Raw genomic sequence first — 18,051 nt, 5'->3', positions numbered from 1 at the left:
GAAGCCTAAGGGAACTAGGCGCCCCAGCCTGGCACCTCCTCACTGCACCCACACTGCTCAGAATGCCAGATCCTGGCACCATCATGGTCACTGGTTCTAAACCACAGGCAAAGCAGCTACTGCCCACAGGGTATCCAACCAGCAATTTCTGGGCTGATAGCACCCAGCGCAGGCCTAGGGAGAGGGGACCCATGCAAGTACTGGGGGCACAGGATGGCAGGTCTCTGCCAGCAGCCAGGGAGGCCATGAAAATTAGGAGCATAGACTTTGGAGTAGCAGACCTGGGTTTGAACCTCAGTCTCCCCCTTCTCCAGCAAGTGGCTTCCCCTCTCTAAACCTATCTCCTCATCTGTAAGGTGGGATTGTGCACAGGAGCCACCTCCTGGGGACATGGGAGTTGACCAGATGGGGCACAGAGAACACATAGCACAGGGCTGGGTGTACACCAGGGCCTCAGGAATGAGTCACTGCTGTGGCTTTTCCTGGCCTCATCTCACACCGCCCCCGAAGCAACCAGGTGTCATCAAAATGTTGCTGGGACATCCCATACCCCGTGCAGTGGTTTGCACCCTGCAAAGTCTTCCGCTCTAATGCCTGCCTTAACCTAGGCAGGTGGGTGCGGAGGGGTAGCAGCGGTGGCAGGGCCAGGACAGCACCCAGGGGTCCCCCTAGGCCAGGGGGCTGAGTGGGGGCCCTCTATGGGCAGGGACATCGTCATGAGAAAGGAGGCGTGGCAGGGCTCAGGGAGCTCAGCTAGTGCTGGCAGAGGTGAGGCTGCAACCTGGACCTGGCTGCCTGCAGGCCCTCCGCTCAGCCCGGCCTCCCTCCTCTCCCTCCCTGCACACCCAGGCTCCAGGACAGTAATTCCGCCCAGTTCAGTGCGACTGGGCCTCCTGTTCTTCACCAGCCCTCTGATGACTGATACCCCGACTTGACAAATGGGGAGACCGAGGCCTAGGGTGGGGTCTTTGCTTACCTGGTGGGGCAGCCGTCGCCGCGGGTGACCTTGTCGGCGGTGAGCCCATCAGTCATGGTGACACTGCGCCGCTTCATGTGGCTGCCCTTGGGGCCCGAGGGGCTGGCGGGGCTGGCAGCCTTGCCGCTGCCCTGGCCCAAGCCATAGCAGGCCTCCAGGTAGCGCAGCGGGAAGGTGCGATTGACGGGGCAGTAGATGATGGCCCCGCTCTGCTCCGACACAGCCTTGCGACTGCCCACGTGGTACCGCACGAGCGCCGGCACGTGGTCGAAGCTCTCCTGCTCAAACAGGTACTGGATGTGGGTGTAGCTCTCACCCGCCTTCACCACGACCTTGTTGATCTTGAAGTGTAAGGCCTGGTTCCGCCAGCGGCAGGTGAGCACATAGTCACCCAGGCTGGTGAGTGAGTCCCGGATGAGGAAGTCGCCATTGCGCTGCACCAGGGTCTCCGAGACCTGCGGGAGGCAGGGGTCAGGCTGGAATAGGGCAGGGGCAGGAAGGGGCCAGACCCAGGATCTGGGAGACAGTGAACAGAGAGATCTAAAGTTTGGGAGAGGGGCAAGCAGTGACCCAGATTCAAGGGGGCGATGCAGCCACAGGCCCTGGGTCTGTGCACGGAGGCTCAGGAAGGGGAGGATTAATACCGTGGAACATATGTTACCGGGACACCGAGTCTGGGGGTGCTAGGGGTCACCATGATCTGAAGCTCAGGCCTCAGACCTGCTCCTTCTCAGGGCCCATGCTGGACAGAGTGAATTCCCAATCCTCATTCCTCCAAGCACCCTGTGCTCTCACATGGCTCTGGGCCTTCGTAACCTCAGGCTGCTTTTTCTGCCTGGACCAACCTTCCCACCTTGCCCACCTGGTGAACTCCTATCCACCTTTCACTGGCCTCTCTCATCAGCGCCCCCTCCTCAGGGCTCGCCCACATTCCCTGCTGGGCACTCCATTCTTGCACTTCCTCCACTGGGCTCTGACTGCCTACCTGTCATCCCCCACCTTGGACTACCAGCCCTCAGGGGAAGCCAACACCCCTTTTCTCTCTGTATTCCTGGTCCCCAGCATGGGGCCTGGCAGAGTTGATGCTGGACAAAGACTGAGAGGATGGTGAGAGACAGAATAGGTGACTATCAGCCTGTCTGTGCCTCAGCCCAAAAACTCAACTGTGCCAAAACTGAGAATCCTAAGCACTGACACTCACTAACCAAATGCACAAGGGGCTAATGTATAGCCCCACAGGGAAAAAAAAACTTTAAAAAATAAGAGTAGTAATAATAGCAATAGCAACATTAATAATAACATGGAGCTCACTGCATATCAGACATCAAGTTAAGCACTTTAATTCCCACAACAACCCTTTAAGGCAGGTACAGTCATTGTCCCCCATCTCACAGATGAAGAGACTGAGGCTCAGAAAGGTGAAGTGACTTGTACGAGGTCACACAGTCAGTAAATGACAGAGCTAGACCCCACTGCCATCCACTCAGATTGAATCTACCAAGCAATGGATGAGAGCCTATCAGGGCAGGGCTGGCCAAGGTGGGGGGTGGAAGCATCTAGGGCTGAGGTCCCTCCCAGGGCCCACTCACCTCACGGGGGATGCGGCCATGGTACCAGGCATGGCTGCGGAGATCTGTGCTGCTGAGTTTGAGTTCCTCTTCCAACTCCTTGTGCAGTTTCTCAGGTGAGGAGTCCAGGATGTACTTCTCCTTGGAGAACTGGGCAGGAGACAGCAAAGAGTTGGCATCCGGTCTGAAGCCCCTTTCCTTCTTCTCTCTCACCCCCTCCCCACCCCAGGTGAGCTGCCATCCTTGGACCTTGGGAAGACTTAGGCTCAGGTGCCAGAAATGTCCTCACCCGCAAGTCCCTCGCCTAGCAGGAGTAAGGAAATCTCAATTAGTCCTACTATGTTCCAGGCCCTGTGCTATGTGCCAGGAGAAAATGAGGCAAGAAGCAAACCAGTCCCTGTCCTCAAGGAAGGTCTTAGTCTAAGAGGGGAAGCAACAGCGACATGAACATTTGAGCAGAATTAGGTCAGCACCACAGTACTGGACAGCGGCAAAGAGCCAGGCGGGCTTTTAGGAGGGAGAAGAAAACGTAAAGGCGAGGTGGAGTGGCCCGGGAAGCCTTCCTGGAGGGAAGGGGAACAAAACCCTCGTTCTGCACCAAAAACACCAAACTGATCTTGCATTGGGAGAGGGAGGCTTTCTACAGGTGGATCTCGGAGGTAAGGCAGCAGGTACCCAGGAAAAGGCATGGACAAAAACCTAGGGCTGGGTGGACGAGGAAACATTCTGGGATGCTGAATTATACGTTGGAAGGCTGGAGGAGGCAGCTATAAACAGGGACGCAGAGGCCCCCACACAGACATTTCTGCTGTCCTTTACAATTCCCAAAGCCCTTTCCACCTTGCCACTCAAGCAATCCTGGCCAGATGGGGAAACTGGCCGAGCAGAGAAGCCAAAGGGCAGCCAATGGAGTTAATGCCCAGGACTCCCCCCTTCCACCTGCCAAAGGGGGAGACTCCTGGTTTCCTGGTTACTGTGGCCCAAGGTTGGATACCCAAGAGCAGAGAGAGGGGAGTTCCTGCTGTCAGGTGCACCCCCACCACGAAGTCCTGCCCAACCATGTGAGTTCTCTGGGCCTCAATTTCCTCCTCTGCAAAATGGGCATAATGACAGAACTTGCCTCATTGGATTCCAAGGATGAAAGGAGACAATACTCCAGAGTACTGTAACTAGCCCATAGATGTCCCTGTCACTGTGAGGACACCTGAAATTACTTCCTCTCCCTTCCCCCAACTCCAGGCCCCAAAGATGGCTGCTCTAGGATAGGTAGACCTGGCCCTGAACTGGCCAGACAGCAGGACAGATGAAAGAGAACACCAAAGGCCTCGCTTCAGTCCAGGTGACAGTCTTTCCCCAGGACCCCCTACTCACTGGGTCAGAGGGTCCTCCAATCCACTCCCTGCCTTTTCAGACTTCTTAAAGATCTCAGAGCCTAACTCTGCAGCTCCATTCCCCACCCCTCTGCTCCCACACTGCCTCAGTTTACTCCCAAGACACTAATTCCCAGCTTCAGCGATATCTAGAGTCTCTGACATTATTTCAACAATGATTAAGCCCCCGCTCTGGGACAGGTCCTGTGCTAGGGACTGAGGCCCCAAGGTCATCAGGACAGGTGACTTCTGCCTTTGCAAAGCCATGCAATTCCAGGGTTTCTGAATGTTCAGGGATGCACAGAGAACTCTGGGAGAGGCTAAGAGTGTCCCTCCTCATCTAGTCAGGGAGTAGAGTCCCTGAAGAGGTGAGATTTCCATGGAGGCCTGCAGAAGGACTGGATGAGCCCAGCAAAAGTATCAAGGCAGGGACAGACAGGCAGACAGGTGGGCAGGGAAGAGCTTCTGGGAAGAAAGTGGCAGAGCCAAGGTCCTGGGGTGGGGGAAAGTTTCAAAGGGTCAGGGATGATGGGGGCAGGTGGGGCAGGGCTGTCAGGCTGCTGTAGGGAGCTGGAGGCCACAGAGGGTTTTCAGGATTCGGTCGGCTGTGTGAAGAGTAGCTTAGTGCTTTCCAGGCAAAGGCAGGGAAGGGTGGGGCACAGGGGCGGGGACTGGGGAAAGGGTGTTTAAGTAGCCTTTGACTCAGTATGGGGAAAGATGGTGGAGGGGGTCAGAGAGGATTTCAGACCGAGATCCTGGGAAGACAGCTTGGTGATGGGCACATGAAAATCTGGGCATTGAGGAGTGTGTAGGGCTCTGGGACAGATGGTGGGGGTCGATGATGGTACAGGTGCCAGGAAAAGATCGGTTCTGGGGATGAGGATTTTTAACATCCTCCTCCACCCAGGGTAGAAACTGATACCCCCAAAGGGCAGTTAGGCCGAGAGCTGAACTGAGATTGGGTCCCCTCTGATACCCACCCTCCTGTATGCAGTTCCCTATTCTTCGGGGTCCTTGGTCTCCCTCCTTATATCACACCACACGCTGCGGAGGGAAGACTGGGAAGCACGAGGGAGAGCACAACAGTACCCCAGACTTCCCGGGGTTCTTCTCCTTGATAAAAAGCATATAACTGAGAACTCACCCCAGTTCCACGGCTGGAGCAGGATGGACACGGGGCAAAGAAGGGGAGCGGGTTGTGTGGTAAAGAACCTGGCCACAGGACTCTGCCCACCACTGTGTGACCTTGAGCTAGTCATTTCCCTCTCTGAGCCTGAGTAGCCTCATCTGTAAAGGGGGTGGGGGTGGGGTGCTAGGCTCCACGTTTTCGATGCTCACAGGGAGAATCTGGGGTAACCAACTAGGTCCTCCCACACACCGAGGGTGGGGAACCCTAGGGTCCTTGTGCCCTCTTCCTGACTCTCCACTCGGGGGTCCCCAGCTCCCAAAACTGGGGGGTGGGGTGGTAGGAGTTGCGGGCTGGGGCGCAAATGCAGCATCCTTGAGCTCGGCGCACCCCTATTGGCCAGAGATGATCTCACCGCCTCCCCGCCTGCGCGCGCCTCATTGGCCAGTGCGGGGATGCTGCGCTCCGCTGCCGGCGGGGCCGTCATTCAGGCGGGCTCGGAGCGTGTGTGTGAGCCTCGCGGAGCGCAGAGGTGACGCGCCCGCCGTCCCCCAGGGGGCTCCGGAGGCAAAAGCGCAGAGACCCCCGGTCAGGGTCTTGACCCCTAACCCCCAGCCCGCGCCCAGCAAGCCCCCCTCCAGCTTCCTACGGTCTGGCAACCCCAAGCAAGGCTATCCCCAGATGATGCTCCGCAGAGAGGCGGGGTCCGGGTCCTCCCCTCCACCCCCTTCCGTTTAACCCTTTCACCGCCGCGGCGCGGTCCCGCACTGCCCGGCCGGCTGGGCAGGGAGCCCCGCGCCCCGCGCCTGCCCCAGCCCACCTGGACGGCGGGAGGGTGGCGGGCTCTCTGGCCCCAGTCCCGGCACCCGCAGCATCCCTTCAGCTTCCCGCCCCTCACTCAGTCTTCGGACCCCAGCCCAGCGCCCCCGGTACAATGGGGAGCCAGGCTGCCCGGGTCAGCCGCAGGGGCCGGAGCGCTCGCCGGAGGACCGGCAGGACGCCGGGGGCCGCAGCTCCCGGTACCCAGTGCCCCAGCTCAGCTCCTCCTGAGAAGAAGGCACGACCCGAACGGCAGTCCCACAGCCCCGAGTCCCGGAAGCGGCAGCCGGGACCCTCACCCCGCGGAAACGGCTGGGCGCCCAGAGGTGAGGCTGGGGCGACCCCGCCCCCTCCCGCAGGGAGGACCCCTGCCCCTCCAGACCCTGCGAGGCGCCACCGGGCTGAGGCGCCCGGGCCCCGGAGCGGCCGGGGTCCCAGCCCGGAGCGCCTGGCGGGGACCGAGCCGCCCCCTCACCTGCACCTGCACGAAGGAGCCGCGGTAGAAGCAGCAGGCGGCGGCCGATAGGGCGCTCCACAGGCTGCACCGCTCGGTCATGGTGGGGCCGCGCGTCCGGGGCCGGGCCGGTGCGGGGGGCGGCGGCCGGCGGGGCAGGGGCGCGGGGACCGACCGGGCTGGGCACCGGCTGCGCGTGCCTCTCGGCGGCGCGATTACCTCATCGCCTTGGCGGGGGAGGAGCGGGGAGGCGGGGCGGGGAGACCCCACCCTCCAGCCGGCCAGGGGAGGGGAGGGGGCCATTGTTCCTCCCTCCGCCCGCCCCCCGCCCCCCGCCCCTCTGCCCGCGCGCTCCAGCCCCGCAGGGCTGCCTGGAGTCGGGGGATGCGGAGCAGAGGACCAGCCTAGGGGCCGGTCACTGGGGGCGGCGGGATGGGGTGGGGATGCCTGGGCTCGGGGCGGGGGTGGGGTCCTGCCTCTCCTACTCGCCGTACCCTTCGCTGACCCGGGGCGGGCAAAGACTTTGAATTAAATCATATCCAAAGCTGGAAAGAATCCCTGTATGCGTTTGACCAAATCCTTTGTGGCCTCGGGAAATCTCCCAGAGCCCAGGATTTGGAATCAGGGACTCTGCTGAGAATCGCCGGATGCTGATCTGACAAACTCTGGGGGTGCAAAGGGCCAGTAAGGCTCAATGCTTAGGGCACCAACCTGGGTTCAACTATCTGTCTCCACCTCCAACCCACCATCCCCTTTTCTCCGAGCCCAGATTCCCTCATCTGGAAAACATAACTGTGCTGACCTTATACAACTCTTCTGAAGCCTTGGCTGAGTTAATGCATATTAAGTTGCCAGGCATAAAGTAAGTGCTCAGTAAATGCATGCTATTATCTTCAAGCTTATTGCCTGGACTTTTCGTCCTAGAATTAAAGGGAGTCGTCGCTGACTCTGCATCAGTCAGGCCTAGGGTACAAATCGTTTTGACAGGCTGTGTGACATTAGGGATGTGAGGCTACCTCTCTTGGTTTCAGTTGTTTGATTCTTTGCTGCAAATACATCTGAAGCTCTGAGCATGGCGCTTAGTGTTTTATGGTCTTGGAACTTGAGAATCCTTGCTTTAGAATCAAAGTATTCACATCATGGTCTGAGACCCCTGCGGTTCTGGAAGCTAGTGCCTTAGGGCAGGAGTGGACTTTTGGTAACTGACTATTGATTTTACCACCGTTTGAGGCTTGAAGCTAAAACTAATGTTCTTTTGACTTCACCCTTTAGAGAGAACTGTTTAATCAGTTCCAGTCAGCAGGTATTATTTCTTTTATGATATTTTTAAATACATTTTTTAGCCCCACACACTAAAGGAAAAATACAAAGTTAATAATCCTCACAGGGATCTTACTACTACCAGTGATGGGGATCTCACTACCTTGCCAGGTAACTGAGAATTGTGGGCTGCTGAAATGGGTGCCCGGTGAGTCCTACCCACTGGCTTTGGTGCCAGGTCTCCCTAAGGCCTCTATCCCTCTGTGGTGCAAGGGCTCTAGATAAGTCAGGGTCCAGATTCCCTGGGCAGCTCCAGCTGAACTTGCTGCAGCCCTGGACTGCACTTCCTGGGCTCACCTAGTTTGCCTTCTGACCTTGCCCTTGCCTGTGCTTGGATCATTCTAGTGCCTATCTCTGCTTATCTTTGCTCCTTCTCAGCTTTTCCTATGGGGACAGGAGTTTGGTGAACATTCCTGGTCAACCCCAATGGCTTGGCTTCAATGCTTCCTCCTCCAGGAAGCCTTCCTTGATCTCCCCCTCCCCATCTCCCAAGCCGCAAGTCATCTGCCTCCTGAGCTCCAGTGGCTTCCTATCTGAGGCTTCTGATGATGAAGTGAGAAGTACTTCCCACGTTGCCCTTCACTAGTCACTTACACAGAGCTTCATAAGCAACATCTCAGATGATAGAATGTTCCCGAGGGCAGGAGCCAGGCCTGCCTGCTCTCTTCCAGGCCCAGCAACCCTACTTCTGGGCATGGACTCACTGAGCCCACAGCAATCCTATTTCGCATAGGTGAATACCGAGGCTAAGAGAGGCACCCCATATACCCAAAGTCATGTAGCAAGTAAGCGGCAGATCTGGGACTAAAATTTGGGTCTGCTGGATGAAAAACTAAAAGCCCAAACCACTGTGTGTGATTTTGTCCTGATCCCCACGTGGACCAGGAACCCTTTGAACACAAGACCCGGAGCTCCCTGCCTCTATCTACTGTATGCTCCATACCCAGCAGGCAGCCTGGCTCAGTGGAAGGCCAAGGACTTTGTTTGTGGCCTTGGCATCAAATAAAATTGGATGGCAGGCGCACCTGGGTGGCTCAGTTATGCATCTGGCTTTGATTCAGGTCATGATCTTATGCTTCATGAGTTCAAGCTCCACTTTGGGCTCTGTGCTGACAGCTCGGAGCCTGGAGCCTGCTTTGGATTCTGTGTCTCCCTCTCTGTCTGCTCCTCCCCCACTCAATCTCTGTCTCTCAAAAATTCCATTGCAATCTCAGTTCCGCCCCCTGGTAGTGGTGTGGCTGTGGGCAGATCACTGTGCATCTCTGGGCCCCAAGTTTCCCAAACGTAAATGGGTACACAGGAAGGCCTTCACCGCCCAGTGATGAGGGAAGACGTCAAAGACCTCCTTCATGTACAGAGCTCATAACTGTCCCCTCCCGGTGCTGGCAGCCAGCACAGGGCTCTGCATACAGTAGGTGCCCAAGACGTGAAGTTACTCTCGTTATCATGGTTTCAAAACTGCATCTCCACATTCCCAGCGCCCAGGACAAGTTAGGTCTGGGGTAAATGTGAGCTGTGTCCATTATCTGTGATGAAAACTGAGCCATCTTTCTTGCTCCAGCCTCTTAGCCTCAGCACATGCCAGAGACCGCGTGGGATGGGAGCTCGGTCTGTGCGTGGAGACAGCTGCCCGGCCCTGTCCTGCTGGTGGGTGGGCGGGGCCTGGTGGTAACACACGGTCGGGTGTCCTGTGTTTGGGGCTGGGAGAGAATGGCATGGGAAGAAGGTCCTCGGGAGTGAAACCAGACGCCCGGCTCCATGCTGACACAGAGAGGCCCTCTCCTGGGAGCAGGCAGGGAGGTCGGGCTCCTAGCAAGGCTCAGAAGAGAACTCTGCCTTTCATGGGACAGGCTCTGAGCTGCCCAGTGTCCCCCCCCCCCAAGACCCTCTTACCTTCACGTAGTCCCCACCAGCCTCTGGTTCTCCAGCGGCCCTGGAAGGAGAGAAGAGAGCTGAGCATCCTCAGCCCCACCTGCCTGATGCTAACATCTGGCCCTCAGGGCTCCAGACGGCTCATCCTGAAGGTAGGAGGGGGCCTTACAGCTGGGAGCACTAGCTGGAATCCTCCACTCTCCAGCTATGCGATGTGTACAAGTCCCCTTACCTCTCTGAGCCAGTGGTTTCCTACCTGTAAATTGGGGATAATGACAGTCTCTGCCTCAATGAGCTGTTGCAAGGACTCCAGGAGCCCCAAATCACTGTCTTCACCCGCTTCAGGACATCTGAGTGTTCTCACGCCTCTCCACTCCAAATGCTGGTGGCCCTGGGCTGGGGCTCAGCCTCCTCTCCCCACCACCACCCTGCACTCTCTTCCTGGGTGGAGTGGCCCGCTTAGCAGCACACTGTGAACCCGTTCCTGATGACTGTTGGCTGTGGAATGGAACCCCCAGCCTTCAGGGTGGCCGGGATGGGACCTGGAGAGGCCAGAGGCCAGGAGTGGCTATCTTTCCCAGGTGCCAGACTAACCTTCCTTGTGGGGGACACTGTGAGCTACCTACCTGTCCCCCCCCCCCCCCCCCCCCCCCCCCCCCCCCCCCCCCCCCCCCCGCCGTCCTTGGCCTTAAGGGCCATCTCTTCTCTGATGCAGCCTGGAACTGCCCCTTTAACATCAGCCTCCCAAACCCACCTGCCTCCTCAGCATCCCCTCTTGGACGTCTGAAGTCATCTTGAACTTGTCTTATCCAAAGCAGGGCTGTTACTACCCGCCCCCTGCTGCCACACCCCTGCTCCCCACATCCGCTTCCCATCTTGGTTGATGTCAGCTGCATCCTTGTTGCTTTGTTTGGCAAGAAAAAATCTGCAGTCATCTGTGCCTCCCCTCTTCCACTCACACCCCACACCCAGCCCATCAGGAAATCCTGCAACTCTGCATTCAAAATAGATCCTGACCACTTCTGTCCGAGAGGCAGCCCTCGCTCCGTCCGGGAGCCTCACATCCACTGTGGGGCACACAGCAGCCTTCTCGCTGGCTGGCTGTCCTCACAAGTTCTGGGCTTCCACCCCACCCCCCAGTGTCACTCGGATGAAAACCTAAGCAGGTCACGGGGCACACAGCAACCCCACCCGGCCTGGGCTCCCTCCTCTCATGGAACAAGATGTAAACACCTCTCTGTGGCTTGCAAATGGCAGGCCATGTAATTTATCTCCCCAACCAGAACTTTTCTTCTCTTGTGAGAGTAAAGAGCCATCATGGTTATGCCAGAAAAACAGGCAGAGGGGCTCCTGGGTGGCTCAGTCAGTTAAGCATCTGACTTCGGCTCAGGTCATGATCTCGCAGTTTGTCAGTTCAAGCCCCGTGTCGGGCTCTGTGCTGACAGCTTGGAGCCTGAAGCCTGCTTTGGATTCTGTGTCTCCCCCTCTCTGTGACCCTCCCCTGCTCACGCTGTTTCTTTCTCTCTCTCAAAAATAAATAAAACATTAAAAACATTTTTTTAATAGGGAGGGAGGTCCCACAGGGGGAAACTGCTTCCTCACATACAGAAGCCCCATATTTAAATTTAAATGTAATAGATTTAATAAGAGAAATTTAATTTAAGACAACACACAAAATCTGAGCTTAAACTATCATGGGTTGAATTCCACACAGTGTTCCCCCAGCTCCTGAGGCCACGGGGCTCCTCATTGAGAAGTTGTTTGACAGCCCTCCCTGTTCTGACATTTTAGAGTGCCCCCCCCCCCCCCCCCCCCCCTCCCCCCCCCCCCCCCCGCGCTGCTAACCTTCCCTCTGGGCACCTGGGTGGCTCAGTTGTTTAAGCTTTCAAATCTTGGGTTTCTAGCTCAGGTCATGATCTCACAGTTGATGAGTTCGAGCCCCATGTTGGGCTCTGCACTGACAGTGTGGAGCCTGCTTAGGATTCTCTCTCTCCCTCTCTTTCTCTGCCCCTCCCCTGCTCTCTTTCTCTCTCAAAATAAACTTCAAAACAAAACAAAAAACAGAGCCTCTCAAGCTGCACCCCAGTCACAGCCACAGCAGGTTTCCAAAGCCAGTTTGGTCCCCTCTGTCCAGCAGCGGTGGGACCCAGGTAGAGTGGGGACTCTTCCCCCTTATGCCCCCCAACCCCCCTCACCTCTGCCAGCTTTTCCCAGGTGAGGTATCCCATCCCAGCTTCCGGCTATTCAGTCCCGGAAATCTGCCCGCTGCTGGGAAAAGATTGGCCAGGACACTGGGATCACTCCAATGCTTCCTCTGTGCTTCCTGTCTACTTCCCTTTGGGCTCTGGGGAGGGGGGAGAGCCTCGGAGAAGGGGGTGCCTGCTCCAGGGATCAAGGGGGCTGGGTGGTCCGAGCCAACAGGGGAGCTCAGGGCAGAGATCGAGGCCCAAGAAGCCGGGCCACACTCAGTCCCCATCACCCAGCCCCTCTACAAGACTCTGGAGTTTCTAAACCATATTTTCTGCCTCCGATCCACGGCCATCACCCGCCTGGACTATCGCCAGCGCCTCGGCACTGCCCTCCCCGCCTCTATCTGTGTCTTTTGTGACTTGTTCTCACTCCAGCAACCAGAGCACTGCTGTTAAAATGGAAACCAAATCTTGGATTTCCTCTGCCTCAACCCATGCGAGGGGCCCTCAGTGTCACTCGGAGTAAGGGCCAAAGTTCTCCTAATAGTCTTACAGACTGGCTCCTCACCACCTCTCTCACCCCACGTCCTAACCTGCTCCCTTCACTCACGCTGCTCCAGCCATGCGGGGCTTCTTGCTGGATTTTGTCCCCACCTCAGGGCCTTTGCACTTTCTTTTTAAAAAAATTTTAAGTTTATTTATTCATTTGTGAGATGGGGAGGGGCAGAGAGAGAAGGAGAGAGAATTCCAAGGAGGCTCCACACTGTCAGCGCAGAGCCAGATGCACGGGGCTTAACCAACTGAGCCACCCAGGAACCCCAGGGCCTTTGCACCTTCCATTCCCTCTGCTGGAATATTTGCCCTCCCAATAACACTGAGCTCCCTCCCTGCCCTCCATCAGATCTTTACTAAAATGTCCCCTTCTCGGTAAGGCCTTCCCCTTGCCACCCATCCAAAAGTGTGACCTTCTCCACATTCCCCACCTTCCTTCCGTTTACTGTTTCTCTGTAGCACTTGCATGTGACCTGCCACACATTGGCTCTCTTCTCTTCCTAGAACATAAGCTGCACAAGGACAGGACTTGGGATCTGCCTAGAACAGTGCCGGGCAGCCCATAAAGATTTTTTTGCATGAATGAGCGTCACACAGCAGCCCCACGCAACCCTGAGGACAAAGTCTGGTTCTCGTGGCTCAGCTCTCTGTGACAGGCACGGTCAGCCATCCCTCCTCTTACCCCTTGCTCCTTCTTGCACTCTAGCCTGCTTACACTTCCTCCAAAGAGCTCTGCCCCCTCCAGCCTCAGGGCCTTTGCACAGGACGTTCCCTCTGCTTGGAACCTCCTCTCTCCCTTAGGCCAGAGTAATTCTTACTGGGTTTTCAGATCCCAGTTTACTGAACATTCTGCCTCCCATTGTAATGATCAAATTCAGGAATCAAATCTTCCATTGTTAAAATCACAGCTCCGTTAATTAATTATTTTTTACTTTATGGACTTAAAAGGCACTCACTCTCTAATATTAGTGGTGAAATCAATTAATAAATAATACTGACAATTGAGCTAAATCAGTCCCATTAATCAGCCACGTTAATTATTCAAATAACCAACCAACCCTTTTAATTGCCTGTATTAACTGATTTGTTCTGATAACGGATACCGCATACTGCATACATTAGCTTAATTAATTGGATTAATGAGCAGTAATTAGGGCCCATTAGGCTTTATTTCCCCAACACAGGTCCAAATCTGAGCCTCCAACGTGGCCCGGGAGCAAGGGCAAAGCTCCCCAAGGGACCCTGGAGGAGGGTAGTAGAGAGGAGCTGTGGTCCATTCCACCCTGGCCCTCCCTTGCCATGGGCAGCCTTTCCCTCTGCAGACGGGCCTGTGACCCATCTACCATCTCTCTGACACCCTGTCGGTTCCCTTGGACCTCCAGGCCTGGCCACGTGGCCTCAAGCGGACACTTCCCCACCTCTGCCTCCCGCTCCTCTGCTTTCCCCCGCCGTCACCTCTCTGAGGTCCAAGCCCTGTAAGAAGGGCATAACTATCTCCCCAGAGAGGGAAGAGGGTCCTCGTCTTGAGGAGGAAGGACTCAGAGTTCCCAAACAGATGTACTCCTCTTGCCACCCAAGCTCCCAGCCATGGCGATCTCCCAGCCTGCCCTTCCTGGGGCCTGAGATTCTTTCCACCCTTCACTCCGACCATCGCTCACCCCAGCAGAGAAGCAATAATACTGTTCTGCGCTCCTTAGGATTTCGCTTGTTTTTTTTTTTTTTTTTTTTTTAAGTAGGCTTCACAGTGCAGAGCCCAACATGGGGCTTGAACTCACAACCCTCAGATCAAGACCTAAGCTGAGATCAAGAGTTGGACACTTAACCGGCTGAGCCACCCAGGCGCCCCATGTGCTCCTTAGTTTTAAAGGCCTTGGGCAGAGAGAGCCCCAGACAGAAATCCCTGTCTTTCCCCGAGACCCTGCTATGGGGCCTTTGGGATTCTCTGCCAGGAAGGCTTGTCTTTAGCCCCTGCCCTGCCCTGTCTCCTGTAAGACGGGCCACCTCTGTCCTGAAATCCCTGCTCCTTCTCCACCATTCTGTGTCCTCAGTCTTCTTGACAGCGGTGAGCTTGCTGGCAGGTGTTCACAAAGGACACCAGCCCTGTGAGGATAGGCACACGGGGGCTCCTCTTTCCAGGGCAGAGCTGAGGATTCTGAGCCCTGAGAGCTACTAACTGAGACTCAAAAGGAGAGCGCATGTATGGGACGCTGGCTGAATGCTTGCAGTCTGGCGGCCCCGCTTGATAAGGGAAAAAACTGAAGCTTGTGACTTGATCCAGGACACACAGCCTTGGACTAGACCCGGGCTGGCTCTGCTTTGTCCCTTGCACGAGGCAGGCTCCCCTGGGAAAGGGGGACAACTCCAGCGCAGAGATGAGGAGAAGCTGGGGAGGGGAGGCCAAAGAGAAATATTTCAACCGGGCTAGGAGCCCAGAATCGATGTCAAGAAGGAGAAATGGGGAGCACCTGGGTGGCTCAGTCAGTTGAGTGTCCGGCTTTGGCTCAGGTCATGATCTCGCAGTTTGTGGGTTCCAGCCCCGCATCAGGCTCTGTGCTGACAGCCAGCTCAGAGCCTGGAGCCTGCTTCACATTCTGTGTCTCCCTCTCTCTCTGCCCCTCCCCTGCTCACGCTCTGTCTCTTTCTGTCTCAAAAATAAAGTATAAAAAAAAATTCTTAAAAAAAAAAAGGAGAAATGGAGCAGGGGGTGGGGGGAGAGGAGACCCTCTTGGGCTCTGGAGAGGGCCCCCCACTGAGAGGGAGGAGGCAGTGTGACCTTGGGCATGCCTCCCTAGTTGGGCCTCAGTGACCTCTTCTACAACATGGGCGCAGCGACAGTTGGAGCAGCCCCTGTGTGCTGGCTCTTCCCTGGGCCCTCATTTAGTCCTCATGATGACCCTGTGAAGCAGGTGCTATCACTGTCCCCAGTTTACAGATGGGGAAACTGAGGGTCAGAGAGGGCCAGGGAGTTGCTCAATGTCATCCAGTCAGTGAGGTATCCCACTCCCTCCCCGGCTCCACTCCACACAGGTCCAGGATTCTGCACACAGGGTCCCCTGAGGGTTTCGGGGGATATGGCTCCAGCCCCCGGGGGGGGGGGTGGGTACAGCCCGTCCTTCCTGAGCCAGTGCAGTTCCCACAGCCTGAGGCACCCGGGGGTCTCGAGGACTGTGAGAAAGTCTCCACAGGAAATGAGAGCCGGGAGCAGCTGGGCCCCTTCGGAAGACAAGGACCAGCCGCCCAGGGCCTGACGAGGCCGAACAGGCAGGGCCCACCACAGCCCCCTCCCCTGGTGGGTAATCACTACCAGATGCCCAGCAGCTGACGTCACTCTGCAGGGCCGAGAGAGGGTCGTGGGACTCTGGGGAGTGTTGGAAATTCTTGGACCAGAATCAACATTCCAAAAGGAAACGGGATGGGGTGGAGGCGGGGTGGGGGTGGGGGGTGTTCTTGGCTTGTTCTCAGTGCCTGGCACCAGGGCTGGGGCACCCGCAATGCAGTGTGACCCGCTGCCCTGTGGGGTGGCACCTTCCCCAAATCTCCTTCTGTGGGAGGGGGGAGGGTTCTGGGTCTCTGTGAACCCTCCTCAAAGGGGAGGTCCTCGTAAAACATAAGTCAGAGTGAGGCCCTCCTCTGCTCAAGGCCAGCAATGGCTGTATCTCGCTGAGTCAAAGCCCAATCCTTGCAGGGCCTTCCGTTATCTGAACTCATTTCCTCTCTGGCCTTGCCTCCCGCCACCCCACTCTCCAGCCCCCCATCTTCATCTCCTCCACCCACTGTGGGTCCCAGCTGCTCCTCAAACATGCCAAGGACCTTCCGACCTCAGGACCTTTGTACCTGCTGTACCCTTGGCCTGGTACACTCTTCCCCAGATTTCAAGAGTGTTTGTTCCTGCATCCCTTTGTTCAAACATCACCTCAAGGAGACCTTTTTCTTGGCTCACCTTCCTATACTGCTACCACCAGACATACCCCTGTCTGCCAAAACCATTTCCCTGGTTGGTTTTAGTATTCCACCCAGCACTTTTCTCTTCTGCTTGACCATATAACTTGTCTCATCATGTCTTCCCCCTGCACTGGAACGGGGGCTCCATGACAGCAGGGTTTTGTCTGCTGTGCTCACTGCTGTGTCCCCAAAACTTGGAAGAGTATCTAGGACATAGTTACATCACAGTAAACATTAAAATGAGTGACATTCCAACTCAACTAAATGTGCCATCTGGAGCAAGTTATTAACCTCACAAAACCTCAGGGTCTTCATCTGTAAAACGGGCCCCCATTATCTCTCTTCCAGGGGCTTATGGGAAGTCGTTTAAATAACAGTAGAAATGGCTTTGAGATTTTTATTTGCGGGAGGTAAAATGTGGTCTAGTGACTTGGGATCAAATCTCAGCTCTGACACTTAATCTCTCTGTGACCCCAGGAAAAGCCCTTCCCCGTCTCTTGGTCTTTGCATTGGTAAATGAATGAAATCTTGGTCTTTTCATTGGCAAATGTGTGGTAGATGGCGCCCGTTGGGTGCTTCAGGCAGGGGCTGGCCATTTATGAGCCAGATCTTGACCCCCTCTTGTAGGAGCCTGGCCTAAAAGTTCCTGTGTGCGGACATGGGTGTGGGTGGAAGGGGTTGGGGCCTCCTTTCCTTCACTGGGCCTCCCCTTCCTCTTCCTTACATGGAATGAAGAGGGGGGCTGTCAGGGCTCTCTGGACCTGCTGTTTCCCTGCAGAAGGCTGGGGTGCTAGCGGTAGGGTGAGGTTAGGCTGGTGCTGTCCTTGCTGGGCGCTGAAGGCCCTTCATCCCCGCGCTACCGGCCCCTCCTCCCTCCTTCCTCCTCATCCCCCATGATCTCATCAGGGAACAGGGCACCAGGAAACTCCTGCAGCTTCACCTCTTCCCCTTCCTTCCTTCTGCTCCAGGTGCTCCCTGCCTCCCAGGGGGTACGGGAGGGACACCACCTACCCCAGCTTAGACCACTCCCCGAGAAGCCACTGAGATGACCCCCTTGGGACACTCGGGAATGGGGCCCCAGTCCTGCTCAGTGGCAATTCTCAAACGCCCTCCTCTGCAGGCTGGGTGTGCCCTCAGAGACCATCTCATCCCCATCTGGGCTGCTGGGGAGATTAAGGCCCAGGGTAGGGCAGGGCAAAGCTGAGATCACACAGGCAAAGCAGCTCTCCTGACTCAGGGACACAGGGCTGGGTTTCAGGGACTCCTGGAAGAATCGTTTAATTCCTAGCCTCCTGCTTGGCCTAAGGGGCAAGTGGGACACTGGGTCTCAGGACACCAGGAGGGGGCTCAATCTGATCTGCTAACCTGACCCCACCTCAGGACCTTTGGACACTCCGGATGACTGGGGGTGGAGGGTGGAGGTCAGTCTCTCTATTTCCTCTGCCAGCTCTAGGCCAGGCCTGATGCCAGAGGCACGGCCAGGACCATCAGGGCCCCTGCACACAGAGGGGGAAGTCTGGGTCCTAGACCTGGCATTCTCAAGGTTTCTCATGACCATCCTTCCCAGAGGCCCTGGCCCTATTGGAAGGGAACAGGCTGCCCAGCCTTTAAGGGCACGAGCCAGGAAGGTGGAATTAAACCCTGGGTCTAATCTTCGCTACTGTGGAGAACCGGGCAAATAAATCTCCCTTTACTCATCTGTAAAATGGGGATGATAATAGTGCCCCTCTTCCGGGATGAGGAGTAAATGCCTGTGCGAGGACAAGGCAGGAACAGAATTACACCAAAAGAATGTTTAAAAGTCCCCGATGCTAACGATGCTAACGGGCATCCTGGTTTGTTGGTTGCCCCGGGGCCACCGAT

The 18,051-nt window shown here is 56.4% G+C and overlaps 1 protein-coding gene across 3 annotated transcripts in view; it reads right to left on the bottom strand.

Moving 5' to 3' along the window:
• Positions 1 to 18,051, bottom strand: part of SH2D3C (SH2 domain containing 3C) — a 29,634-nt gene that overhangs the window by 7,241 nt on the left and 4,342 nt on the right. For 2 of the 3 annotated variants that reach the window (XM_039229547.1, XM_039229548.1), the window contains 3 exons: positions 9,527 to 9,566; positions 2,566 to 2,694; positions 977 to 1,431 (listed from right to left, as the gene is read on the bottom strand). In XM_039229547.1, coding sequence (XP_039085478.1) covers positions 977 to 1,431; positions 2,566 to 2,694; positions 9,527 to 9,566 — 624 coding nt within the window. Of the gene's footprint in view, positions 1 to 976; positions 1,432 to 2,565; positions 2,695 to 6,334; positions 6,440 to 9,526; positions 9,567 to 18,051 lie in introns of those variants that run through there. The other variant, XM_039229549.1, reaches the window with a different exon arrangement.

Source organism: Hyaena hyaena, unplaced genomic scaffold, assembly GCF_003009895.1.
Source record: "Hyaena hyaena isolate Hyena2069 unplaced genomic scaffold, ASM300989v1 scaffold_38, whole genome shotgun sequence".
In the NCBI taxonomy this organism is placed as follows: Eukaryota; Metazoa; Chordata; class Mammalia; order Carnivora; family Hyaenidae; genus Hyaena; species Hyaena hyaena.
This window is presented reverse-complemented; position numbering and strand designations above follow the sequence as displayed.